Raw genomic sequence first — 23,851 nt, 5'->3', positions numbered from 1 at the left:
TCTGCACAATTGCTCATTATACTCATCGGATTCATTAGGTCTACAATACACACACACATACATTTTTCCTTTCCCAGTGCTTATGTCACACCAAACAGACTCAACATTGTATTGTCCACCAACATCAGTTGGATGCACTTCCTTAGATTTTGTGTTTCTTAACTAACAGCATAACCCCTCCTCCCTTTCTGTCCTGTCTATCCTTTCTGTACACAGTGTACTCCCGAAATTCCAATTCTGCACTGCATATATCTGTGTGACACCACGTCTCTAATATCCCAACAATATCTGCCTTTGATGTCTTGACTAGCACTTCAAACTCATCAAAATTATTAACTATACTCCTAGCATTGGTCTACATGCACCTGTTTCTACTATTAGTTACCCTAACACAACCCATGTATTTTTTTTTTTTTTTTTTTTTTTTTTTGTTCCACTATGACTCCTGGAAATCTCTATTGCCTTGCTTTCCATGCTGCTGCTCATTCTAATAGAAGCAGTGCAAGAATCATTTTTGCCTGTGGCCACTGTTAATCTTTTGGTCTGCTTTTGGTATCCCCCAAGCTAGCAGTTTTCTGTACCACCTAACACAGCCACGATAGCATCAGCAAGTATTCTTTCACCCTTTCTATTTAAGTGTACCCCATCCCTGTAGAAGCAGTCTCTCCTGTCAACAAGCACAGATCAGTCTGAAAAAAAATTCTACCCCTTGAGCCTTGAACAGTCTCTCCAATGCCAAATTGATTGACAAGGCTCTCATCATATACTCCCTCCTATTGTGTCTGGGCAGAGAATTGCGGACACTTTCACATTCAACTCTAACTCGCAACTTTTTTTCAATATTGACGTGTACTTGTTGAGTAAATCTGCAGATCTTTTACTCTTAATGTCATTTGTTCCAACGTGTACAACAATATAAACTTTTCCCTCTGGCAGACAAACTCTGGTCCTGTTCCACCTATCCTTCTTGCATAGTATATTCCCCATCTTCCTGACAATAGAGTCATCCACAATAACTAGTTTCTTTGGGACTAACACATTCTGCCTTGGAGATTGTCTCTGTGTTGCCTGATACACAGGAGTCAGCCCTGCCATTGAGCTGAGTCAGCCGAGAGCTTGATGGGTCCTCATTAATTTCTTCGAGGGCATTCACCCTACACCTCAAACTCTCATAGATGCCCATCAGAACACTGAGTTGGCACCTAATTTCTTGATACACAAGGCATCTAGCACACACAAAGACATCCTCCTTGGCTAGATCATGTCCCGTTTTAGAAAGTTCAGCAAACATTTCACATTTCGCACATTTTTTGAGGGTGTGATGCGTTGGAGATTCACCCCTTCATTTCTCCCCCCCAAGTCACAGCACTCACTAGTCTGTGATCTTTGCTTCGCAGCTCTAGTCTGGGTTATGATTTCCGTTTAAATACAGTTTAATTAACAACGGAATTTAATAAGATTAATAAATATTTTTGATTAATTGATAATACTATACTAAGCTAACAGATTCCTAATACAGTGCTTCGTATTATGTTATCTAGTTTTATGTTATACTTTACGCTATCAGTTTGCGATATGTATGCTGTGATATATCTTATTGATTACAATATGACGGCTAGTTCAACAGTATTGGCGCCAACACCTGGAGTCATAACTTCCAAAAATGACTAGTTAAATTAAAAGTAAGAAGATAACAAACACTACTAAACCTTTAAAGCTATTAACCACTAATAAATGCCAAGATGCCAAGTTTTACTATCCTGGATCCAGTAGTTCTTGTTAGTACAAAAAAAATATTGTAAAGTGTAAGAAAACAATAATCTTTTCTTACAAATCTCAGAACATAATGGAAACTAGATTAGAGTTAAAAAAATGTGGTATACCATTGTAATTAGTTACGATTATACAGCAATGAGCCAAAACATTATGATCACCTAACTAATATGATGTTGGTCTTCCACGTGCAGCCAAAACAGCTCGTACCCGGCAAGACATGGATATTTCAAGATTTCTAAATATGTCTTGTGGTATCTGGTACCAACAGATCCTTTAACACCTGTAAGGTCCATGGTTGAGACGCCACATATCGGAGTTGCTGTTCCAGCACAAACCACAGATGCTCGGTGAGATTGATGTCTGAGGAATTTGGAGGCTAGGGCAATACCTGGAAGTCTTCGTCATGTTCCATGAACTAGTCTTGAACAATCTGGGCTGTGTGGCATTGTCCTGCTGAAAGATGGCACCAGCAGAGGGGGAGAAAGACCATTGCCATGAAAGGGTGTACCTGGTCAACAATGATGTTTAGATAGGTTGTAGACATCAGAATGCCCAGCACATGGATAAGTGGACCCAGGGTATCCCAGCAGAACATCGCCTAAAGCATGACACCGCTGCCACCCTCTTGTTTTCATCCCATGGTGCATCCAGGTGCCATCATTTCCCCTGGCAAACAACGCACATGTACCCGGCCATCCACATGGTGCAGTAGGAAACGTGATTTATCAGAGCAGATGACCTTCTTTCAATCACCAACAATTAAACAACAGATCCTTTAACTCCTGTAAGGTCTGTGATTGAGACACCACATATCAGAGTTGCTGTTCCATCACAAACCACAGTTGCTCACTTGCCCATTGTAGTCACCATCGCCGGTGAGCTGTGGTTAGCATTGGCACTTGGAGCAGCCTGCAGCTACGCAGCCCCATTTTCAGCAGGGGTCGATTTACTGTGTGTTGTGACACATTACTCCCAGCACCAGCATTCCATTTACCGGCTAGTTTTGCCACAAAGTGCTCTTCTGTCACCAAGTACCATCCGGAAGAGCTTTCGCTCACCTCGAGCATCGATGAGCCATGGTTGTCCAACACCTCACCGGCGGTTCGTGGGTTCCCCCTCCTCGCACCACTTTCAGTAGGTACTAACCACGGCTGACCGTGAGCATCCCACCAGCCGTGCCGTTTCGGATATGATCTGTCCCATTAGTCTGGCCATTACAATTTCACATCTGTCAAACTCACTTAAGTTCGCTGCCTTTCCCATCTGAAGAACAAGAGTAACACTGATTAACGGAGCTCAGTATCGGGTGTTTTTTATACCATATCCCGACTCACGCATGCATTGTAGTTCACCTGCAGTTGCTTCGATTTGCATAACGACTCGCTGGTCATGTTTTGGCTCATCGGTGTAGAACTGCCAGTTTATTATTATATCTTATAGCTTCTTCTTTTGAATAATATTTTACTGCATATAATTTGCTCGGGTATATGTTTGCATGATTGTTTCATTAGATTTTTCATTAGATGTCATGGTCTATGTAATATTTAATTGTGAATTAACATTTTATAATTGTTAAATGATTTAATCATGAAAACATTGAGATAAAAATGAATTATTCATCCAAAAAATCAGTTTCCTTTCCCACTGCCAGGCATCATCTGACATTTGTTGTTAGATCCGAGTTCAGTCTTGTGGGAGAGTAATTGCCTGACAAAGATTTTACAATATTAGTTAAAATATTGTGAGACATTCCAGGCTACATTTATAAATAAAATTTAGATGGCCAGAAGATACAGTTGATAAAGTATTACTTAAATCTATAAAACCAGTGGTTCTCAAAACTGAAAGCCATGACACCCTAGGGTGCTGCATTTTTTTTGTATAGGCATTGCAAACTTACAGAAAATTTATTTTTTGATGAATTCAATAAATGCAAAAACGTATTTTAACAATCACTGGGGAGAACTATAACTCAGTGTATGTTTTGATAAAAAAAGATGAAATTCACCTGCCTGGCTCTTTAGTATGGATAACTAGTCATATAAAAAAGTGCTTACAAAACCAATTTAAAAAATATATACTTGTTCTGAAGTAATCGAACACTTAATAGAAAAATTGTTACTTTGATAAAGAATTTAGTTTTCTGGTAGAGAAAATGATAATATCAGATAGCTAAATTTTCTCTATGAAGAGAAAATTTTAAGAATAGTTTAGGTGCATTAGTAAATTATGCCATCTTGCTTAAGATATGGTCCTGTTTAAAAGAGTGCCATAGAATCATATCAAATAATTTTAGGGTGTCATCAGCTGAAAAGTTTTGAGAACCATTACCATAAAACATTGTTTACAGTATATTCTCATTAAGTTGATATCAGATTATTTCAAAATGTAATTTATTTTGATATCTCTACCATTCTCTGATATATTGAGTTATACAATGTGTGGCTATTAAATAATGAGATAGCACATGCAGTCCCTATGCACTAAGTGCCACCTGTGAAACAAAGGCACAACAGTTGACATTTTGAACATTTCCCTAGTTGTCCACAAGTTATATTCCAACATGCTGATTCACTTTTCAGTGAGATAGGTTTTCATTGCCTTGTGTTTTTGTAGTTTGCTGGAAAAATGACAGGAAAAAGAATCAAAAAAATAAGTCAACTTCAAATTTTTAACAAAACTAAAGAAAACTACAACTGAAAGTTATAAGATTTTACATCAAGTTTATGGAGGAAATGATATGTCAAGAGCTTGTGTGTTTGAATGGCATAAAATATTATTAGAAGGAAGAGAGTGTGGAAGACAATGAATGACCAGGCTGTCTGGTATCTGAAAACTGATGAAAATGTGGACCAGGTATGGACATAGATTAGAAGTGAGCATAGTTTAAGCATTAGAATGGTTGCATCAGAACCCAGTATGGACAAAGAAACAGTTAGACAAATTTTAACTGAAAATTTAGGCGTGAAAAAAATCTACTGAAAGCTTAAAAACCCACTTAATTTGAAATTAATTTTTAAAAATGAATTTTTATCTTCATGTGTTAATTTTAAAAGATGCTTAGCAACAATTAGTGACCGTTTTTGCATTTTCTGAGGGTTCCACATGTATTTTTTGTGATAATGATAATTCTAAATAGCATTTTATTAACACCATCTCATTATTTGTAGGATCAGATTAATAAAGAGGAACTTCTTAATGCATTGTATCTGGAGTTTGTTAATAGAACCAATGAAGTAGGTGTAGATTTTAACAAGGCCATTACACATCCTCATACTGCTCACCTGATTCAGTTTATCTGTGGTTTAGGACCAAGGAAAGGAGGAGCTTTTCTGAAGGTATGTATCCCTTCTTTCATTACTAATATTTAATTGACATAAATTTAAATAAAACTTTACTAATTAAATTTTTTTTTTATTCCGGACTTAAAACTATTAATACGAACCTATCTGTAATGCTTTAAATGTGCTACTCAATTTGTTTTGATAAAGTGCACCTATATGATGGAGAATCTTCCCAATGCCAGAGCAGTGTGAATATTCTCCATAGCTTCTATATAGGTGCACTTTATCTCACCATGTACTCCATTAGATCATAGTAACATTTCTTGGGTACATTTAGCCATGGAGACTAATGAAGCACCCTCACTTCCTGGATAGCATGTGGGAATCTGATAATGTTGCAAACATCTATTTTGTTGAGATGCTGTGACTGTACAGATCAGAGAAGTGACACTGTTATACACCTTTGGAACCACTCCTCAATTTTGTAAGCCCAGTGGCATGCTGCCTTCCTTTTTTTTTTTTTGTTGGAAGTGTCATCTCCAAGTAGATAGATTGCCACATTGATAAACTGTACTGAGTGTGTTACTGTGCAGTTGTTTATTTGGACTTTATCATCTAAGTATTGGTCCTGGGTCCTAGTGTTTGCCAACAGAGTAAGCCACACGCCATAGCACTAGACCCACTGTGCTTCATTATGTCTAGCATAATGGGTTTATGATTTCATGTTGTTTCTTCATACATTGGTAGTGTTACTATGCGGTAATAATGCTGACCTCTTTTCTGTTGAGAAAAGGGTCGTCGTCTTATCAAATGGCTCTTTTCAAATCTTACCGTGTTCAGTTCAAATAAACCTTAGTTTATTATTTCTGTTTCTCTTTCTATTACATATGGACAGTCGTACATCAGAGTCTTCTGCTGTGATATGTTAGATGCTGTAATGTTCAATACATTGTGCCTTGAAATCACTGTTACTGCAAGTCATGATTGTTGTTGGTTTTTTCTTCACCATGTGACCACTTTGTGCACATGTATTATCTGGCTAGCTACTGTAGCCTTTATTAATCACTCGCTTCCAGCCACATGCATTTGCTTTGAAACAGTTGATGTTCATTTCTATTATACCCTTTATACTATCAGATATGAATAGTGCTTGCTGTCATTACATATTCAGAATCAATTATGATGGCACTAGTATGTATAGTGTAGTGGTATATTTGATTTTTTTTTTTTTTTTGAAGAGCAGTGTTCTTAATAAATGTTTTATGAAGTCCTGGATTGAAGTGCATTGGAAAGCATATGTATTGCTGTGATTTAAAGATGCAATTAAAATGGTTGTAGTTTTTGAAAAATGCATAATTTACGTTAGCTTTTCTATAGTATGCATGCATTTTTATTAGTTATATATATATATAGAACTAATAAAAATACCCTATCAATTTGGTGGTGACTTTTCAAATAAAGTCACCACCAAATTGATAGGGTAGCTTCTATGATTAATAATGAGGAAAAAAGATTCTAATGAACTCTGATTGTAAATGCTTCCATCTAAAGTTATCGCAAATTAAAAATCATAAATGAATGAATCTAACTTAATGGTGGAAATGTTGCAAATAAGAAAAAAATCGATTTTAAGAACATTTTATTGATAAAAATAGTATTACAATAGATGTTCAAAATGTAGCCATTTGTTGCAATACATGCTTTGGCGTATCTCATTAGTGATGCTTGCAGATTTGCAAAAATTCCTGGCATATTTTGTGTATCAATGCATGGAATAACTTCTTTATTCCCTAGCTCCTGCCTCTTGTTTACTTTAGTGATACAGACAAAATTTTTTAAGTGATCCCATGCATAAAAATCTAGTGGATTAATATCAGGAGAACGTAGCAGCCAAGATACCAGACTGCCACGACCAATCCAGCAATTTGGATACTTGTTATTTAAAAAGTTCGCAACTTACCACATAAAATGTGCAGGAGCACCATCATGAATAAACCGCATATCATGTCTTAGATTAAGCAGTAGGTCTTCTAAAAGTTCAAGCAAATTTGTTTCTAAGAACTGCAAATAGGTAATGAAAAGTGTGAAAGGAGGCTTGTCATTTCACATGGACCTATTAAATGGTCACCAATAATTCCTCATTAATAAGCTATATAATAGTAAAAAAAAAAATTATAAGACAGATGAAGAAAAATATTATAGAAATTGGAGCATCATAGGCAAATGAAGTAAAGAAATACAGAAGGAAAGATAATCTGTCTTAAATCCAACAAGCACTATGCTTAATGCAAAAAGAAGAATATAAATTCATAAAGCTGAGATTAACTGTTATTCAAACTTTTCTGTTTACCACGAGATTGACTTTAAAGTAGAAATTGAATTCAGAACATGTACTGTTATATTGTTTATGCTTACACTAAATTTTAGTTTGCTTATATTTTTCTTTCTGGTGACTCAATCAATATTCCTCATATTCTCTGACTTTTTTTTTCTTTCTTTAGACTCTAAAACAAACACATCATAGATTAGAAAGTAGAACTCAGTTAGTTACAGTATGTCACATGGGGCCAAAGGTTTTCATTAATTGTGCTGGTTTCATCAAAATCGACACTAGTTCACTAGGTGACAGGTAAGTGTTTTTCATTTAATTGTATTAAATTATTTTTCATCATTTATGGGTTTTTGTCTTGATCTGGATAAAACTGATGTATTCCTAAGGAGGTTAACTTGTTAATATGTGCATGTGTTTGTTTTAAGGCCATGGTTCTCAACCAGAGGTACGTGTATCTCTGGGGGTACCTCAACCGTTGCATCCAAAATGGCAGATTTTCATGTGCTTAGTTTTTAGTAAAATGTTTATCAGCTAATTGCAAAATTTTACTGATTTTACCTACTATATAATTCTGATGCCCTAAAATTTATCGTGTTTCGAGAAAACTAAATCAAAACCAAACTCTCCGGCCTCTCATACTGTCAAAGTGAAGTCACATGATTTCTCCATTAACCCCGTCACTTCATTTGTATTTTTGCTGCCCTAAGTATAATTTCTAGTTTAATGAAAGGATGTTGTATACTGTTGTTTATAAAAATTTACTCTGTAACTTATGTACCGCACTTGATGAATGGTAGCCATATTCCTCTGCAGAGGTAGCTGTTTGTTATTAGTGTTCCTCTGAAACACTCTTTTAGTGCAACTCCAGCTGAGAGAAGAAACTGGTTTACAGTAATTATTCACTGACAAGTCCTGTTGTTTACAAAATTACTTTGCAGCTGAATACCAAATATATTGAAGCAAATTTGTGCTCGAGCGATATGGCGGTTTTCTGCATAACTAGTTTTGGGTACGTGACAACTCAGTGACAGTAAACTCTGACAAAAATTGATTTGAAAGGAAAATTATATACAAGTTTTCATTTAGGGTTATTATAAATTTATTAATGGAAATTTGTTAAGTCAAAATATATTAGTGCAATATGTTATTTATTAAGAACACACATGTTTATTAGAAGAGAATTTATTGCATAGTTAAGTATATATCTCTGAATTTTTTTAACAATCCTGGAAAATAAACTATAAAACTACAAATCCTTTACTTTTTTTAATCCATATTGTAATATTATTACAATATGAATTAAAATTTATTACAGTATGATATTATTGTATTACAATTTATTATAATGTAATATTTAAAAAAAAATATTACAATAATATATAAATATTATAGAATATCTTTGTAGTATATCCTACAACTACAGTATGGATTTAAAAAGTAAAGGATTTGTAGTTTTATAGTTTATTTTCCAGGTTTGTTAAAAAAATTCAAAGATGTATACTTAATTATGCAGTAAATTCTCTTCTAATAAACATGTGTGATTTTAATAAATAGCATATTGCACTAATATATTTGACTTAACAGATTTCCATTAATAAATTTATAATAACCCAAATGAAAACATGTATATAATTTTCTTTTCAAAATAATTTTTGTCTCTGAGTTTACCATCATCGAGTTGGCCGTGTCCGCTATTTTATATTTTTATTTCACACCATCCAATAATGGATAAATTTTTAGTAAGAGGAACAAAAACAAAGATTCTACTGAGAGAACAGAAATTCCTGAGAAAAGATATAAAGATGAGTTGAGAAAACCACTCAATGTGACACACCAAGTGGCGAGTGTAACATGAACATTCATCAAGTCTGTCTACAAGCAAATCGGTTCCAGATAAGAACCAGAAAAACGACCTTATCAAAATGAATATTTGAAATATGGCTTCTACTATTGTGATGATGAGCAGAATCAAATCCCTCTGTGTTTAATATGTGAACAGAAACTCAGCAATATGAAACAGTCGCTGTTGATGAGATATTTTGAATATGGAATCATTGAGACTTGAACAGTATGCTTATTTCAAAGAGAAAAAGAATTATTAGAAGCTTCACTGAAAGTGAGCACGACAATATTCCCAATGAATCAGCAAAAATAAAACAGGTGCTGCTCTCTGATGATGTAAAAAGAGGAATTTTACTTTTCTCCGCTAATCTTCTCAAAATGAACTCATTTTTATACTTAAGTGGTCATGTTATTTCACCTTGCAACTGGATGAGAGCATTGATATCAGTAGCCTAGCTGTGCTGTTAGTATTTGTCTATACCTATATAATGGTGAACTGTATGAAGACATTCTTATCTGTGACAATATGAAAACCATTACAACAGGAGTTGATATTTTTGAAAAAATTGACAGACTTTTTTTTTTGTGCTCATAAACTTGACTAGAAGAAGTGTATTGACATTTGTACTGATGCTGCCAAGGGTTCCATTTTAGGTGTTTTTGTGAGAATCAATGCAGTAGCACATCCCTCTTGTTAAATTAGTCACTGTGTACTCCACAACGAAAATTTAGCTGTGAAAAACATTCCTGCAAAACTGAAAGATATTTTTAAGGCACTAATAGAAATCGTCAATTATGTGAAATCTAGGCATTTCTGGCACATTTGCAATGAAATGGGCACTGACTATGCCTGCTAACCTTTTCAATTGCGGACAATAAATGAGCACTGAAAAAGGAAAGGCACATGAAATGAATAGCTGAGTGATATCAGCACACTGACTGAACCATGAGCCATTGCATTATGGCTGGGATTTTGCTGAGTGTCAATCGCAGTGTCTAGAGAGCACTATAAAAGCTGTATACTTGAGTCACAGTTTGATTTGTTCTTTGCTTATGTTAATATTATTTTTTCTAGTTTAGTATTTTGCACAAGAAGAAAAGGTAAATTTTTTGAAGATCATGCTTGCTGAATTTTAATTCTTCAGTGAGTGAAAACCAAAACATCAACCTTAGTGTGTCTGCTGATAAAATTTTATGTAAGAAGTGTTTTCCCATAAAATTTTACCCTAAAGGGCTGTTATTATGCAAACTTGCATGAAAGTGAACTGCAAGTGCATGTCTGCTAATAAATTTTATCCTAAAGGACTGTTATAATGGATCCACAGCCTGGGACATCAGGACTGAAAAGGAACAGGAATGAACAGTATGTTGAAGCTAATGACATTCAATCAGCTCTTTATAATATGTCCTCTGATACTGAAATAGAATTCTCTTTAAGTGATGCAGATTCTGAATTTCATTCATATGCACCTGTTGATGTTAAAATGCTACAAACAAGAAATGCTGGCATTACTTGGAGTGATGGTTCTTCACAGATGAAATCCATTTACTAAAAAGCAGTGCCTACTTGTTCCATTGTCCCCAAGGCACACATAAAGGATCCTCACAAATATAGGCCCCGGGTGCCAAGCGTTCCGTGGCCAAGCGATCTCAGTGCGTTTCTCAAAGCGAGCTATCTAAAGAGCTTTTGCCATTATATATATTCTGTTTATTTCCGAATACCGTTTTCCTCATTTTATATTTAAGTAGCTCTTTCGTTCTACAAGAAGTAGGCAAAGGCCCAGGAAGGAAAGAAACCTTTCTGTTTCATTTTCTTTATTACTAATACAACTAATAGCTGCTTGGTCACCTTGTGGCACTGCTCCTGCCTCCCCCTGGCAGGGCCAGTAACCTGGGTGGTAAAGACAAACCCCCAGGGCCAAAAGGAGCTGACATGGATATAAGTAACTATCCACTGTTAGAGCCCTCGAGCTCGAGATCAGAAATTCCTGACAACGACCATGACTCCAATCGTCTGAAGCGACTAAGGACGGAAAATCAGAATAATGACGTGCCAGCATTTCTTATAATGCACTCATTATCCATGCAACCTGTTAGCAAACTATCGCCTTTTCTTATACAGAAATGTTTAGAATTGGTTTGTGGATCTCCTAAAATGGTTAAGCATCTCCAATCTGGAGACCTAATTGAAACTTCTAAGACAACTCACTCAGAGAAGCTGTTAAAATTAACACCATTTAACAGTATTCCAGTGTCAGTTACGCCCCATAACACTCTTAACACCTCTAGAGGCGTTATCAGCGAATGGGACTTGCTATCCGTGTCAGAAGAAGAGATAATACAAGAACTCAGGGAACAAAAAGTGACCCATGCGCAGAGAATAATGACCAAAAAAGATGGCAACCTACTACCAACCAGGTCCGTCATTTTGACATTTAGTACTCCGACTCTTCCATCTTCTGTTAAAGCAGGTTATTTAATCTGCAAGATTCAGCCCTACATCCCAAATCTCATTCGCTGCTTTAAGTGCCAGAAGTATGGCCATTCTCAGACGGCATGCCGAGGCGATGCTGTGTGTCCTATTTGTGGCTCTAAGGAGCATTCCTAAGGAGACTGTACAGCTGCCACTCCTAGTTGCCCTAACTGTAAAGGAAGCCATCCTGCATTTTCTAAAGCTTGTAGGCGCCTCCGCAGCCAGGTGGGAAGGAGCAGCAGTGCGTAGCACGCACACGCTTCTTGATTAGACCGGGGTTCGAGCCCATCACCACCAAATACGGAGGATACGGAAAGGTCAGGGAATGACCACCGCATATCCCGGAGCAATGTGGCCTTAGTTGCTAATGCTCCTAAAAACCAAATAACAAACAAACAAACATCTAAAGCTTGTGACCTTTGGAAAACAGGCAAACAAATCCAGAAATATAAGGTGGAGCATAAAGTCACATACCCTGAAGCAAGGAAGCAAATACTGTTAACCATGCCTAGCCGATCATACGCATCGGTCACTAAAAACAGCCAGTCAATTTCAACTCAAACAGATGTCTCCATAGAACCAAACATTTCATTTGCCACCTGGGCCAAAACTATGCTAATGTGCAATAAAAAATCTACAGGTAATGAAACCAGCAACACGCCAATCAGTATCCCAACTGATGCCATCTCAACCTTGCCCGAAAGAACAAAATCTGTTAGTGTTGAAAATCAAAAGACAATGAAACCACGCTATAGCAACATGGAAATGGAGGTTCAGTCAGAGGACGAAGACACAGTACTAGAATTACATTCCAATGATACCATGGACACAGGACGCCCAACTTTTCCCAAAAATGAAAAATCAAAACTAAGCAGGCAGAAATCTCAGAAAAAACAGTCAGATCAATCTTCGTCAAATAAACCCAAGCAATGAACAAATTCCTACAATGGAACTGCAGAGGATTACGCAGTAATATAGATGACCTGAATGATTTACTCATACAAACTAACGCATTAGGAGTATGCTTACAGGAAACATTTTTATCACCAAAAGTTTCACTCAAATTCAAAAACTATACTATGTTTAGGCGAGACAGGGATTCTGACTCTTCTTCCCGTGGAGGGGTAGGTATTCTTGTCAAAACTACCATACCATCAAGACATCTCCAACTAGAAACCTCCCTAGAAGTTGTAGCAGTTCGGATAGCAATGGGAATATCATTAACCCTTGCATCTGTTTATATACCACCTAATTATCCTTGTTCCCAGACTGAACTTGACAACCTTTTAACACAGCTGTGGCCGACCGGGCTAGCCGAGTGGGTAAAGTACCTGCCCGGCAACCCAAAGGTCGCGGGTTTGATTCCCGCCTCGGGCTTGGATCAAAGTACTGCAAAAACCTTGGGAGGTGCAATATGGCCACAGAAGCCGATGCGCCAACAACTACCAAATCAAAAAAAAAAAAAAAAAAAACACAACTGCCACCTCCTGTCTGTTTACTCGGTGATTTCAACGGTCACCATCCATTGTGGGGATCCTCTACTATGGATAAGAGAGGCCAATTAATTGAAACATTCCTAGATAACCATAATCTGACTGTATTAAACACTGGCTCTCCAACTTATGTTCAATTACCTACAACAACATCTGCTATAGACTTATCTGTCTGTTCAGCATCTCTTTTTCCAAGTATGGAATGGTTGGTGTTGAATGATCTATTCCACAGTGACCATTTTCCCATCATCAGCTCAATTCAAACACAGGTAGTATCATGCCCCAAAGCCCGTATATCTTGGAATTTCCACAAAGCAGACTGGAAAAACTACTGTATTTGTGTCCTACTAAACAAACAGTATGTACAACAACAACATATTGATGACGTAACTGAACACATTACCAGCCATATATTATCAGCAGCCAAAATTTCTATTCCAAAATCCAACCAGAGCAAGCGGGTACACCAAAACCAGTGGTGGAATCAAGATTGTACCATAGTGAAAGTAGAAAAAAACCGTGCTTGGAACCAATTTCGCCACTTGGTTCCAAGAACCAATTCCCCACTACCGCCAACCTTATAGTTTTCAAAAAACTGAGAGCCAAAGCAAGACAAATTAGGAAAAAAGCAAAACATGACTGCTGGATTAAGTTCGCCTCAACTATTAACAAAAATACTGAAACTCGGATTATCTGGAAAAAAATACAAGCTCTCAATGGAAAATTTCTACCATTACAGTCTCCAATAATACAGTGGAATGGGCAGGACCTATCTTCTCCTACTGACATCACAAATGCTTCAGCAGAATCTTTCTGTAATACTTCCGCCTCAACCACTTACGTGACTGCTTTTCAGAGAATTAAGACTAATGAAGAACGTAAAAAATTGAATTTTTCAACTAATCTCCCACTTCAATATAACCAGCCCTTTACTATAGCTGAACTCAAAGAATCCTTGAGTAAATCTCCAAATAGTGCAGCAGGACCAGACAGCATTCACTACAGAATGCTTAAACATCTGTGTGAAGCTGATCTGTACACACTATTGCTATTTTATAACAGGATCTTCTCAGAAAACACATCCTCTCTCATGGTGTCATTCCTATATTTGTGCAATACCAAAACCGGGAAAAGATACCTCTCTAGTTCAAAATTACAGATCAATATCATTGACAAGCTGTTTGGGCAAGATCTTCGAAAGGATGGTGCATAAGAGGCTCACTGGATTCTAGACTCCCAAAATCTACTTTCTGATCTCCAATATGGCTTCCGCAAAAACAGGTCCACCCTAGATTTACTTGTCAAAATTGAATCCAACATATGTAATGCCTTCATCAGGAGACAACATTTAGTTATGGATATTCAGAAAGCATTCGACACTACATGGTGGCATGGTATTATCATAGATATGCATCAGTTAGGGTTGAGAGGCTATCTCCCTCAAATTATTCAGAACTTTTTAAAGTTACGTACCTTTCAAGTCAAATATCAAAACTTCCTATCAACATCTCATATTCAAGAAGAGGGTGTCCCACAGGGTTCCATACTGAGTCCAACCCTATTCGCAATTAGGGTCAACAATATATTGGAAGATCTTCCAAAAACTATTGAAGTATATATGTATGCAGATGACCTCACCATATCGTGCCAATCACAAAATATGAATACTATCGAAAGACAGTTACAAATTACTCTAAACAGAATAGAATCGTGGACTTTACGCAATGGATACCATCTTGCTGAACAGAAATCCACTGCCACTCATTTCTGCAAACTCCGATCATTTCATCCTGATCCTGGGTTAAAGATAAAAAATGTGTCGGTTCCTCTGGTTAACACTGTCTGCTTTCTTGGCCTGATACTAGATAGAAAACTGAACTTTCAAGCACATGTGGCCTATCTTCATACCATCTGCTTGAAGAAATTGAATATCCTTTGGTGTGTCATGTGGCGCTGATCGGCATACGCTTATCCATATTTATAGAGCTCTCATCAGATCCCATTTGGACTACGGTTCTCCAGTGTATGACTCTGCGAGGAAGAGTACTTTAGAACAATTAAATACCATCCAGCACAGTGCCCGTCGAGTTTCTCTAGGGGCTTTAAGAACCTCCCCAGTCCAGAGCCTTTACATTGAAGCCCACAAACCTCCCTTACATCTGCGGAGGGAAACATCGCTTTTAATATATGCCACAAAAATCCGCAGTCTTCCCTCCCACCCGAATTGGAGATGTCTGTACAATACCGAATGGGACTCATTTTACAACAGTAAACCAAATGAAAACAGACCTGCTGCACTTAGACTTAAAGAACTAACTCAAACGGGGAATATTGAAATCGACAATATATATCAGGACATAACACCGCCTGATCCACCGTGTACAAATATCCCTGCAATTTACAATGACTATTTCCAACAGTGGGGAAAGAACACCTTGTGTCCCTTCAATATTGCACAGTTACATGAAGCTCACTCTGCTTCTAATTCATAGGCCTGTAAGATCTATACAGATGGATCGAAAACTGAGACCCAAGTAGGCGCTGCGGCCATCTTTCCATCTTTCAGCACTTCTGTCTCATTACCTGTAGAATGCAGTATCTTCACTGCTGAGCTTTATGCTATTAACTTGGCTCTAGGTCACATTACTCAACTTCTAATTTCATCTGCCATAATATTGTTGTTTGTTGTTGTTTGTTATTTGGTTTTTAGGAGCATTAGCAACTAAGGCCATATTGCTCCGGGAATATGCGGTGATCATTCCCTGATCTTTCCGCATCCCCGTATTTGGTGGTGACGGGATCGAACCCCGGTCTAATCAAGAAGCGTGCGTTACACACTGCTGCTTCTTCCCACCTGGCTACGGAGGCGCCCTGCCATAATATACACTGACTCGCTCAGTGCTGTCTCTGCCATAAATAGTAATACCAACTCCTGTCACCCTGTAATAAAACAAATCCATTCTAAATTACTTCTATGTAATGAGTCAAACCAAACTGTGACATTCTGCTGGATTCCAGGTCATTCTGGGATAGCAGGAAATGAAAGAGCAGATCTTGCAGCCAAACAACCAGATACTCGTTTGCAGACTTTTCGAACCCCATATACTGATTATAAACATATCATCCGTAAAGCATGTTACAATAGCTGGTCATTAATCTGGAGAGGTTATCCGGGAAACAAATTATACCAAATAAAACCAGAACCAACGCTGTGGCCCTCCAGCTTCCAGAAAATCAGACGAGAAGAAACAATTTTAGGAAGGCTCAGGATTGGGCATACTCATCTCACTCACCTGTATCTATTAACTAATGACAGCGCTCCACAATGTCCATCATGTCAAGTACAACTGACCATTCGCCATTTGTTAGTGGACTGTCCCTACTTTCAGAACATCTGCTTAGATACTTTTAAATCAATTGCTAAAACACAGTCATCAATAAATTTATTGCAGATTCTGGGAGATGATCCTAATAAAAAGGAACTATTTACATTCCTAACCCGGATACAAATATATCATAAAATATAGTTATTATTTCATATTCACCATTAGAAGACACAATATGGCCCAAGTAGCCTATGTGTCGTTAAACCCAACAACAACAATCACAAATATAAGCAGCAATGAAGCTGAAATACTAGCATCTTACTTTTCCTCTTATTCAAGTGTTAAGGATCTTGTTAAATCTCCTCTTACCATACTAAATGCACTTCAGATATGTCTACTTTGGTTCTTCAACAGAATCAGATCTGATGATTTTTTTTGAACAGTCTTGATGCCAAGAGAGTTTGTCCATTTCTTCTTAAAATCAATGCACCTGTTGTGGAATCTAAAATGCCCTTTCACTGCTAGTTTAGCAGATATTAAGTCGTAAGTAATTACATTTAGCAAAAACTGATGGACTACCTCTTATGTTCTATGAGGTTACCAGCTTTAGAGTGACTTGCTCCACATTCATAATTATGTTTATTTGTTAATTTTATATTATAGTACAGATGCCTATGTTGAAGTACTTGATGGGTCTCGAGTTCATCCTGAAGCATATGAATGGGCTCGTAAAATGGCAGTGGATGCTTTAGAATATGATGATACTTCAGAAGATATCAATCCAGCAGGTGCTCTAGAAGAGATTTTAGAAAATCCAGAAAAGTTAAAAGTATGTATTGTTTAATGCACTTAATATATATAAGAAAAAGCTTAATAGCCTGAATATAAATATATATTATGCACACACATAATTTGAGACCAAATTTAAAAAATAAAAAAATCTCTTAATTATTTATCCTCTTAGTGTGATTTTAAATATTTAAATTATTAAATATATATATATTTTTTTTTTACTCTAATAACAGGAATTTAAATTTCAGTGCTTTTCTTTCCATGTTCTTATGTAATTAGAGTTTATATTCTGAAAAAATTTAGACTGTCACTCTGGGCTTTTAAAATAAAACTGCAAATTATTGCATTTAAAATAACTAAAATGTGTACTTTATAAATGTTCATGGTTTAGCTACATTAATAAATGTGGTAATTAACATAATTACTCCAACATGGAAATAAAATGTTTTATTTTGTAACCTTTTTAAAAACTCCAGCATTATGCTATCCTCTTGGTTACATGTATAACATAACTGAAGAAATCAAGAACTGAACTAGATATCTGTTCTGTTGACACTTTTTTGTTAACTGGATCTCTTCATTATTCAAGATCACATATAGCTAGCACTGACTGAGAGTGCACGAAGCTGTGATATTTATTAACAGGGCCGAGCCGAGCCATTTTAGTACCTGAATGAAAAATTGTGCCCTCCCCTAAAATAAAAAAATAATTTTTTTTTAATTAAAAAAAATATACACGTGCGTATTTAAAATACATTTCTGGTACATGCTTTAATAAAAATAAAATAAAAACTGTTTAAAGTGATTTTCTCGTAAGCAAATCTTATATAAATATATAAAAGATTTATTTATGCATCAATTCATTTCAAAAATAATAACAATATTATTATAATACTTGAAACAAATGTTTTGTCAAAAATATCACAAGTTAGAATAATCAATATTTAATAAATTAACAATAATATATTACAGACAGACACATGGCTTTTACATGTACAGATTACAATTTTATTTTGGAAGCTTTGAGTGATCAAAAGTCATCAATAATTTTGTCGAAATTTATTTGATTGCATATGGCACTCTCAATTGATAAAATGGCCATATCAGATAATTTTTCTTGGCTTAATGTTGACTGTAAATAGTTTTTAATCAGTTTCACCTTGTTGAAACCTCTTTCACATGAACTGTCACTGGCATTGTTAAATATTCTTAATACCACTTTCAGGTTGGGAAACAGTTCTAACGCTCACATTCATGAATAATTTTCAACAAATCCAAGCTAGTGGCTGACCCTATTTTTGGCAAAATAGCTGTAGCATGCATTTTAAAACTTGCTGTTTCTTACGAAATTTCTATAGCACTTAAATCTTTGTCATACTTTAATGCGAGATTGGCAGCTGCTTTTTGTAATTTGACAACAGTCATAGATTCAATTTTTGTGCCAGAGAGAAAATTGAAGCCTGTTGCTATATCATTAAATTTTTCTTACCTCAGGTTAGGCCCCGGGTGCCAAGCGATTGTGACTGAGCGATTTATCTGTACTTCCAGTGCAATTTCTAGAAAGCGATTTACAGTTCCTTTTTGTCCTTATCGTTAAAAAATCTATTCATTTTATAACAGCTCTCGTAACAAAAGTCCCTGTACAGAGCAAGGAAGGAAAGCCACCTTTCTTTATTTTCTCATAGTATATTACTAATACCTACTAATCTTCGCTTGGTCACACCAGGCACTGCTCCTGCCTCCCCGTGGCGGGGCCGGAAATCTTGGCAGAAAAGTCTCTCTGCCAAGGGCTAAAAGGAGCAAAGATGGACCATACCAACACTGACTCTTGTGGGATCAATGCCCCATCACATTCTAGAGAGCAGGAAGATTACAACCCTTCCTTTGCTAAGAGACAAAAGAAGGATACAGACCAGAATATCTGGCCTCATTTCCTCATTATACATTCTTTGACTGACCAGCCAGTCAGCAAGCTTTCTCCTTTTCTGATTCAGAAAAGTTTAGAGAACGTCGCTGGCTCACCAAAAATGGTTCGCAGACTAAAATCAGGTGACCTGCTTGTTGAAACAACACAATCCAAGCATTCTGACAAGCTACTTAAATTGAAAACACTTGGAGGAACTCCTATAGAAGTGTCACCTCATGCCACCTTAAACTACTCAAAAGGAGTTATAACAGAATGGGATCTTTTACATGTATCCGAGGAAGAAATTAAACAAGAGCTTTCAGAACAAAATGTTATTCAGGTAAAAAGAATACTAATCAAAAAGGATGGTTCACTACTTCCAACCAGAAACATTATACTAACTTTCAACTTGCCAAATCCACCAACATCTGTAAAAGCCGGATACTTGAACTGTCATGTCCGACCATATATACCGAACCCAATCAGATGTTATAAATGTCAAAAATTTGGACATTCACAGACAGTATGTCGAGGGACTGCTGTATGTGCTTCATGTGGATCTAAAGATCATACCCATACCGAATGTTCTGCACAAATCTTACAGTGTCCAAACTGTAGAGGCAATCATTCCGCTTACTCCAAAGACTGTGAAACATGGAAAAAAGAAAAAATGATTCAGAAGTATAAAACCGAGCACAAAGTCTCCTACCCTGAGGCAAAGAAACAAATATCACCAACTGCAATAACACGCTCATATGCAGCAACTGTCCAACAGCATAAACAGATAACTGTTGTCACCACCACTACCACTTCAGTTCAAACCAACGTTACAATCCCTCCAAACATCTCTATTTCTGATTGGGCTCGCTCAATCCTAGCTCCATCGGCAAAATCATCTTCAATTTCAACTTCTAATCAAGCCATAAATACACCTGTTACAATTCCTCCAATGCCTTCCACGTCACGGCCAACCATAAATACTAAAAACATAGATATAGATGACAAACTTCCTGTCCATGATCATATGGATACATGTGAAAAAGAAGTCCCGGAAGAACCAATCTTAGAGATACATGCTGAGGAAGAGATGGATGTTCGCCCAATCTTTCCCAGAAAAGAGAAAAAGCCTGAGCGATCCAAGCAAACCCCTACTCGTAAAAAGTCAGAAACAAATACAACTACAAAGCCAATATAATGCGCACAATAATACAGTGGAATTGTCGAGGTTTCCGCAGTAACATTGATGACATCCGCAGCCTAATCGACAAATATCACCCTGTAGGTATATGTCTTCAAGAAACTAACCTAACTCCCCAAGTAAATACAGCAGTGAACCGTTACGGTACCTATAGACAAGACCGATGCCTTTCCTGTGGAGCTCATGGTGGAGTGGCAATTCTAATTGACTCCAAAATTCCATGTAAACGCCTCCAACTACAAACATCTTTGGAAGCAGTTGCAGTACGAGTCTCAATCCAGTTTACTTTTTCACTGGTCTCACTCTACCTTTCCCCAAATCAAGAGTATGCATATTCAGACCTAGAAGCATTAGTAACCCAGCTACCACCCCCGGTCTGTATCATGGGAGATTTAAACGGACACCATCCCATGTGGGGATCCCGTCACCAAGACAAACGGGGTAAATTGATTGAGAAATTATTGGAAGAGCAAAATCTCTCTCTCCTTAATACTGGAATTGAGACATACATCCATTTGCCCACTGGAACAGCCTCTGCAATTGACATTTCCATATGTTCACCTGTCCTATATCCACTGATTGAATGGACAATCTTGAAAAATCCTCTTAATAGTGACCATTTTCCAGTGGTCTGCAAAATATTAATAAATGATGTTACACATCACGATGGTGAAAAAAGATGGAGGTTTCATAAAGCTGACTGGACAAAATATAAAACAATCGCAGCAATGGATGAACAAATAATCACCACTCAGCCCATAGACAATGCTACAGCTCATGTCACAAACCAAATTTTAATAGCAGCTGAAGCTACAGTTCCTCGGTCATCTGGAAAATATCATAAACACGACACAGCGTGGTGGAATGAAGAATGCAGGATAGCCAAAAGAGAGAAGAATAAGGCTTGGAATCTCTTCCGAAAGTATCCCATTTCCATCAACCTCATAAATTTTAAGAAAGCTAGAGCCAGAGCTAGATATATCCAGCGTAAAAGTAGAAAGGATTCATGGATACGATTCGCCTCCACAATTAATAAAAATACAGATACCTGTGTCATATGGAACAAAATCAGAAGACTTAATGGGAAATTTCTTTCAGTTCCAACTCCACTAATAATCTGGAATGGACAGGAAATAACTAACTCCAAGGAAATCGCAAACTTACTTGCAACTACTTTTGCAAATATATCAGCAGTATCGGCATATACCCCATCCTTTCAGAAAACGAAAACTGTTGCTGAAAAATACAGACTAAACTTTAATACCAGACAACAACTCCCATATAACCAACCTTTCAACATAGAAGAATTGCAAAAAGCTCTGGCTAAGTCTAGGAAGAGTGCAGCAGGACCTGATGGAGTTCACTATGAAATGATCCAACAACTTAATCAAAAATCCCTAAAGGCTTTGCTTATGCTATACAACAGAATTTACATGGAAAACTACTATCCAAATTCCTGGCTTCACTCCACTGTAATTGCCTTTCCTAAACCTGGCAAAGATCATACGATTCCCACAAGTTATCGACCAATAGCACTAACAAGTTGCCTTGGGAAAATCCTCGAGAGAATGGTGAACAACAGATTAACCTGGTTTTTAGAAACATATAATGTACTTAACATAAATCAATACGGTTTTCGTAAAAATAGATCTTCTCTAGATCCCATGATAAAAGCAGAAGCAAATATCCGAAATGCTTTTCTAAGGAATGAGCATCTAATAATGATCAGTCTCGACATAGAAAAGGCCTTTGATACTACCTGGCGATACGGCGTTCTTAAAGATCTCCACAGCATTGGTTTGCGAGGCAACTTACCGCTCTTAGTAAAAAATTTCCTGAAAGTCAGAACCTTCCAAGTAAAATATCAAAACAATCTGTCACAAATATATTCTCAGGAAGAAGGAGTTCCTCAGGGCTCAGTACTGAGTGCAACCTTGTTTTCAATCAAAATAAATTCTATTACAAAAGACTTGCCAAAAACAGTGGAAACATTCCTATATGCAGATGATGTTACTATTTCGTGCCATTCACAAAACATGAAAATGATTGAAAGGCAGTTACAAAGCGCAGTAAAAAAAATAGAATTATGGACTAAAAACAATGGCTATAGAATATCACAACAAAAAACAATGGCTATACATTTCTGTAGAAAGCGAAAAATGCACCCAGATCCAGAAATAAGACTAGAAAACCAGCTGATACCGCTAGCAAATAGTATACGTTTCCTTGGCCTCATTCTAGATAAAAAACTTAACTTTTTGGATCACATCAAATGCCTCCGAATAACCTGTCAAAAAAAACTAAATATCCTCAAAGTTCTTTCTGCAATGAAGTGGGGAGCTGATCGGTTCACACTACTTCACCTATACCATGCTATAATCAGATCAAGACTAGACTATGGAGCCCCTGTGTATAGTTCTTGTAGACCAAGTGTCATCAAATGGCTCGATTCCATACATCATAGTGCCTTACGAATCTCCTTAGGGGCATACAGAACATCACCAGTCCAAAGTTTATATGCAGAGGCCCACGAACCCTCACTATATCTCCGGAGGCAAATGCTGCTATTAAACTATGCAATTAAAATCCGAAGTCTTCCTCATCATCCTACTTGGCAGTATCTTTTTAACCCACAGTGGGAAATTCTCTACAACAATAAACCTACAGTAAATAAACCAGCTGGAATACGACTAAAAGAAATAGTTTCAAAATGGGGCCTAAGTTTTGACAACATACATGAGGATAATAGGATAAGTATTCCACCATGGTTCACTTTCACGCCTATCTGTGACACTTATTTCCAACAATGGGGAAAAAGCACTCTTGCAAATGTCAACATAAAACAGATGCATGCAGCCCACTCATCACAGTTCCCTGAATACCTTCATATATATACAGATGGCTCTAAAACAGACACCAAAATTGGTGCTGCAGTGGTATTTCCACAGACTGTTATCTCACAGCAACTCCCAAACCAATGCAGCAGCTATTCTGCCGAGCTATTCGCCATACTAATGGCCTTAAAATACATAGCAACTTCCCCGCATCTGAAACATCTCATATACACAGATTCATTGAGTGCAATACACGCTCTGCAACAAAGGCAGACTCCATCGCATCCCATTCTTCATCAGATACAAACTCATCTTGTGAAACTCAAAAGTAAAATGAGGCAAGTAAAATTCTGTTGGATTCCAGGACATACAGGCATTGAAGGTAATGAAAGAGCCGATAGAGCAGCAAAGAATCCTACAAACACAGACCTAAAGCTTTACAAAGTTCCACATTTCGATTACAGGCCTATTATAAAAAAAATTCTCCATACTCAGTGGTCACAAATGTGGCAAAATGAATCAAATAATAAACTGTTTCAAATAAAACATGAACTTCAGCCATGGAAATCGAGTCTTCGTAAAAATCGGCACGAAG

General features: G+C 36.9%; 1 protein-coding gene across 1 annotated transcript in view; it reads left to right on the top strand.

Annotated features, from left to right (window-relative positions):
* The window catches only part of Spt6 (transcription elongation factor Spt6), a 301,836-nt gene that overhangs the window by 197,256 nt on the left and 80,729 nt on the right, over positions 1–23,851 (top strand). Inside the window, exons 25-27 of the mRNA XM_090369617.1 lie at positions 4,947–5,114; positions 7,562–7,689; positions 17,190–17,355. Coding sequence (XP_090225743.1) covers positions 4,947–5,114; positions 7,562–7,689; positions 17,190–17,355 — 462 coding nt within the window. The remainder of the gene's footprint in view (positions 1–4,946; positions 5,115–7,561; positions 7,690–17,189; positions 17,356–23,851) is intronic.

Source organism: Mastigoproctus giganteus, chromosome 3 (assembly GCF_048544385.1).
Source record: "Mastigoproctus giganteus isolate SK-2022 chromosome 3, ASM4854438v1, whole genome shotgun sequence".
NCBI classification, from domain to species: Eukaryota; Metazoa; Arthropoda; class Arachnida; order Uropygi; family Thelyphonidae; genus Mastigoproctus; species Mastigoproctus giganteus.
The sequence above is the reverse complement of the archived record's forward strand: the minus strand, read 5'-3'. Positions and strand labels throughout refer to the sequence as shown.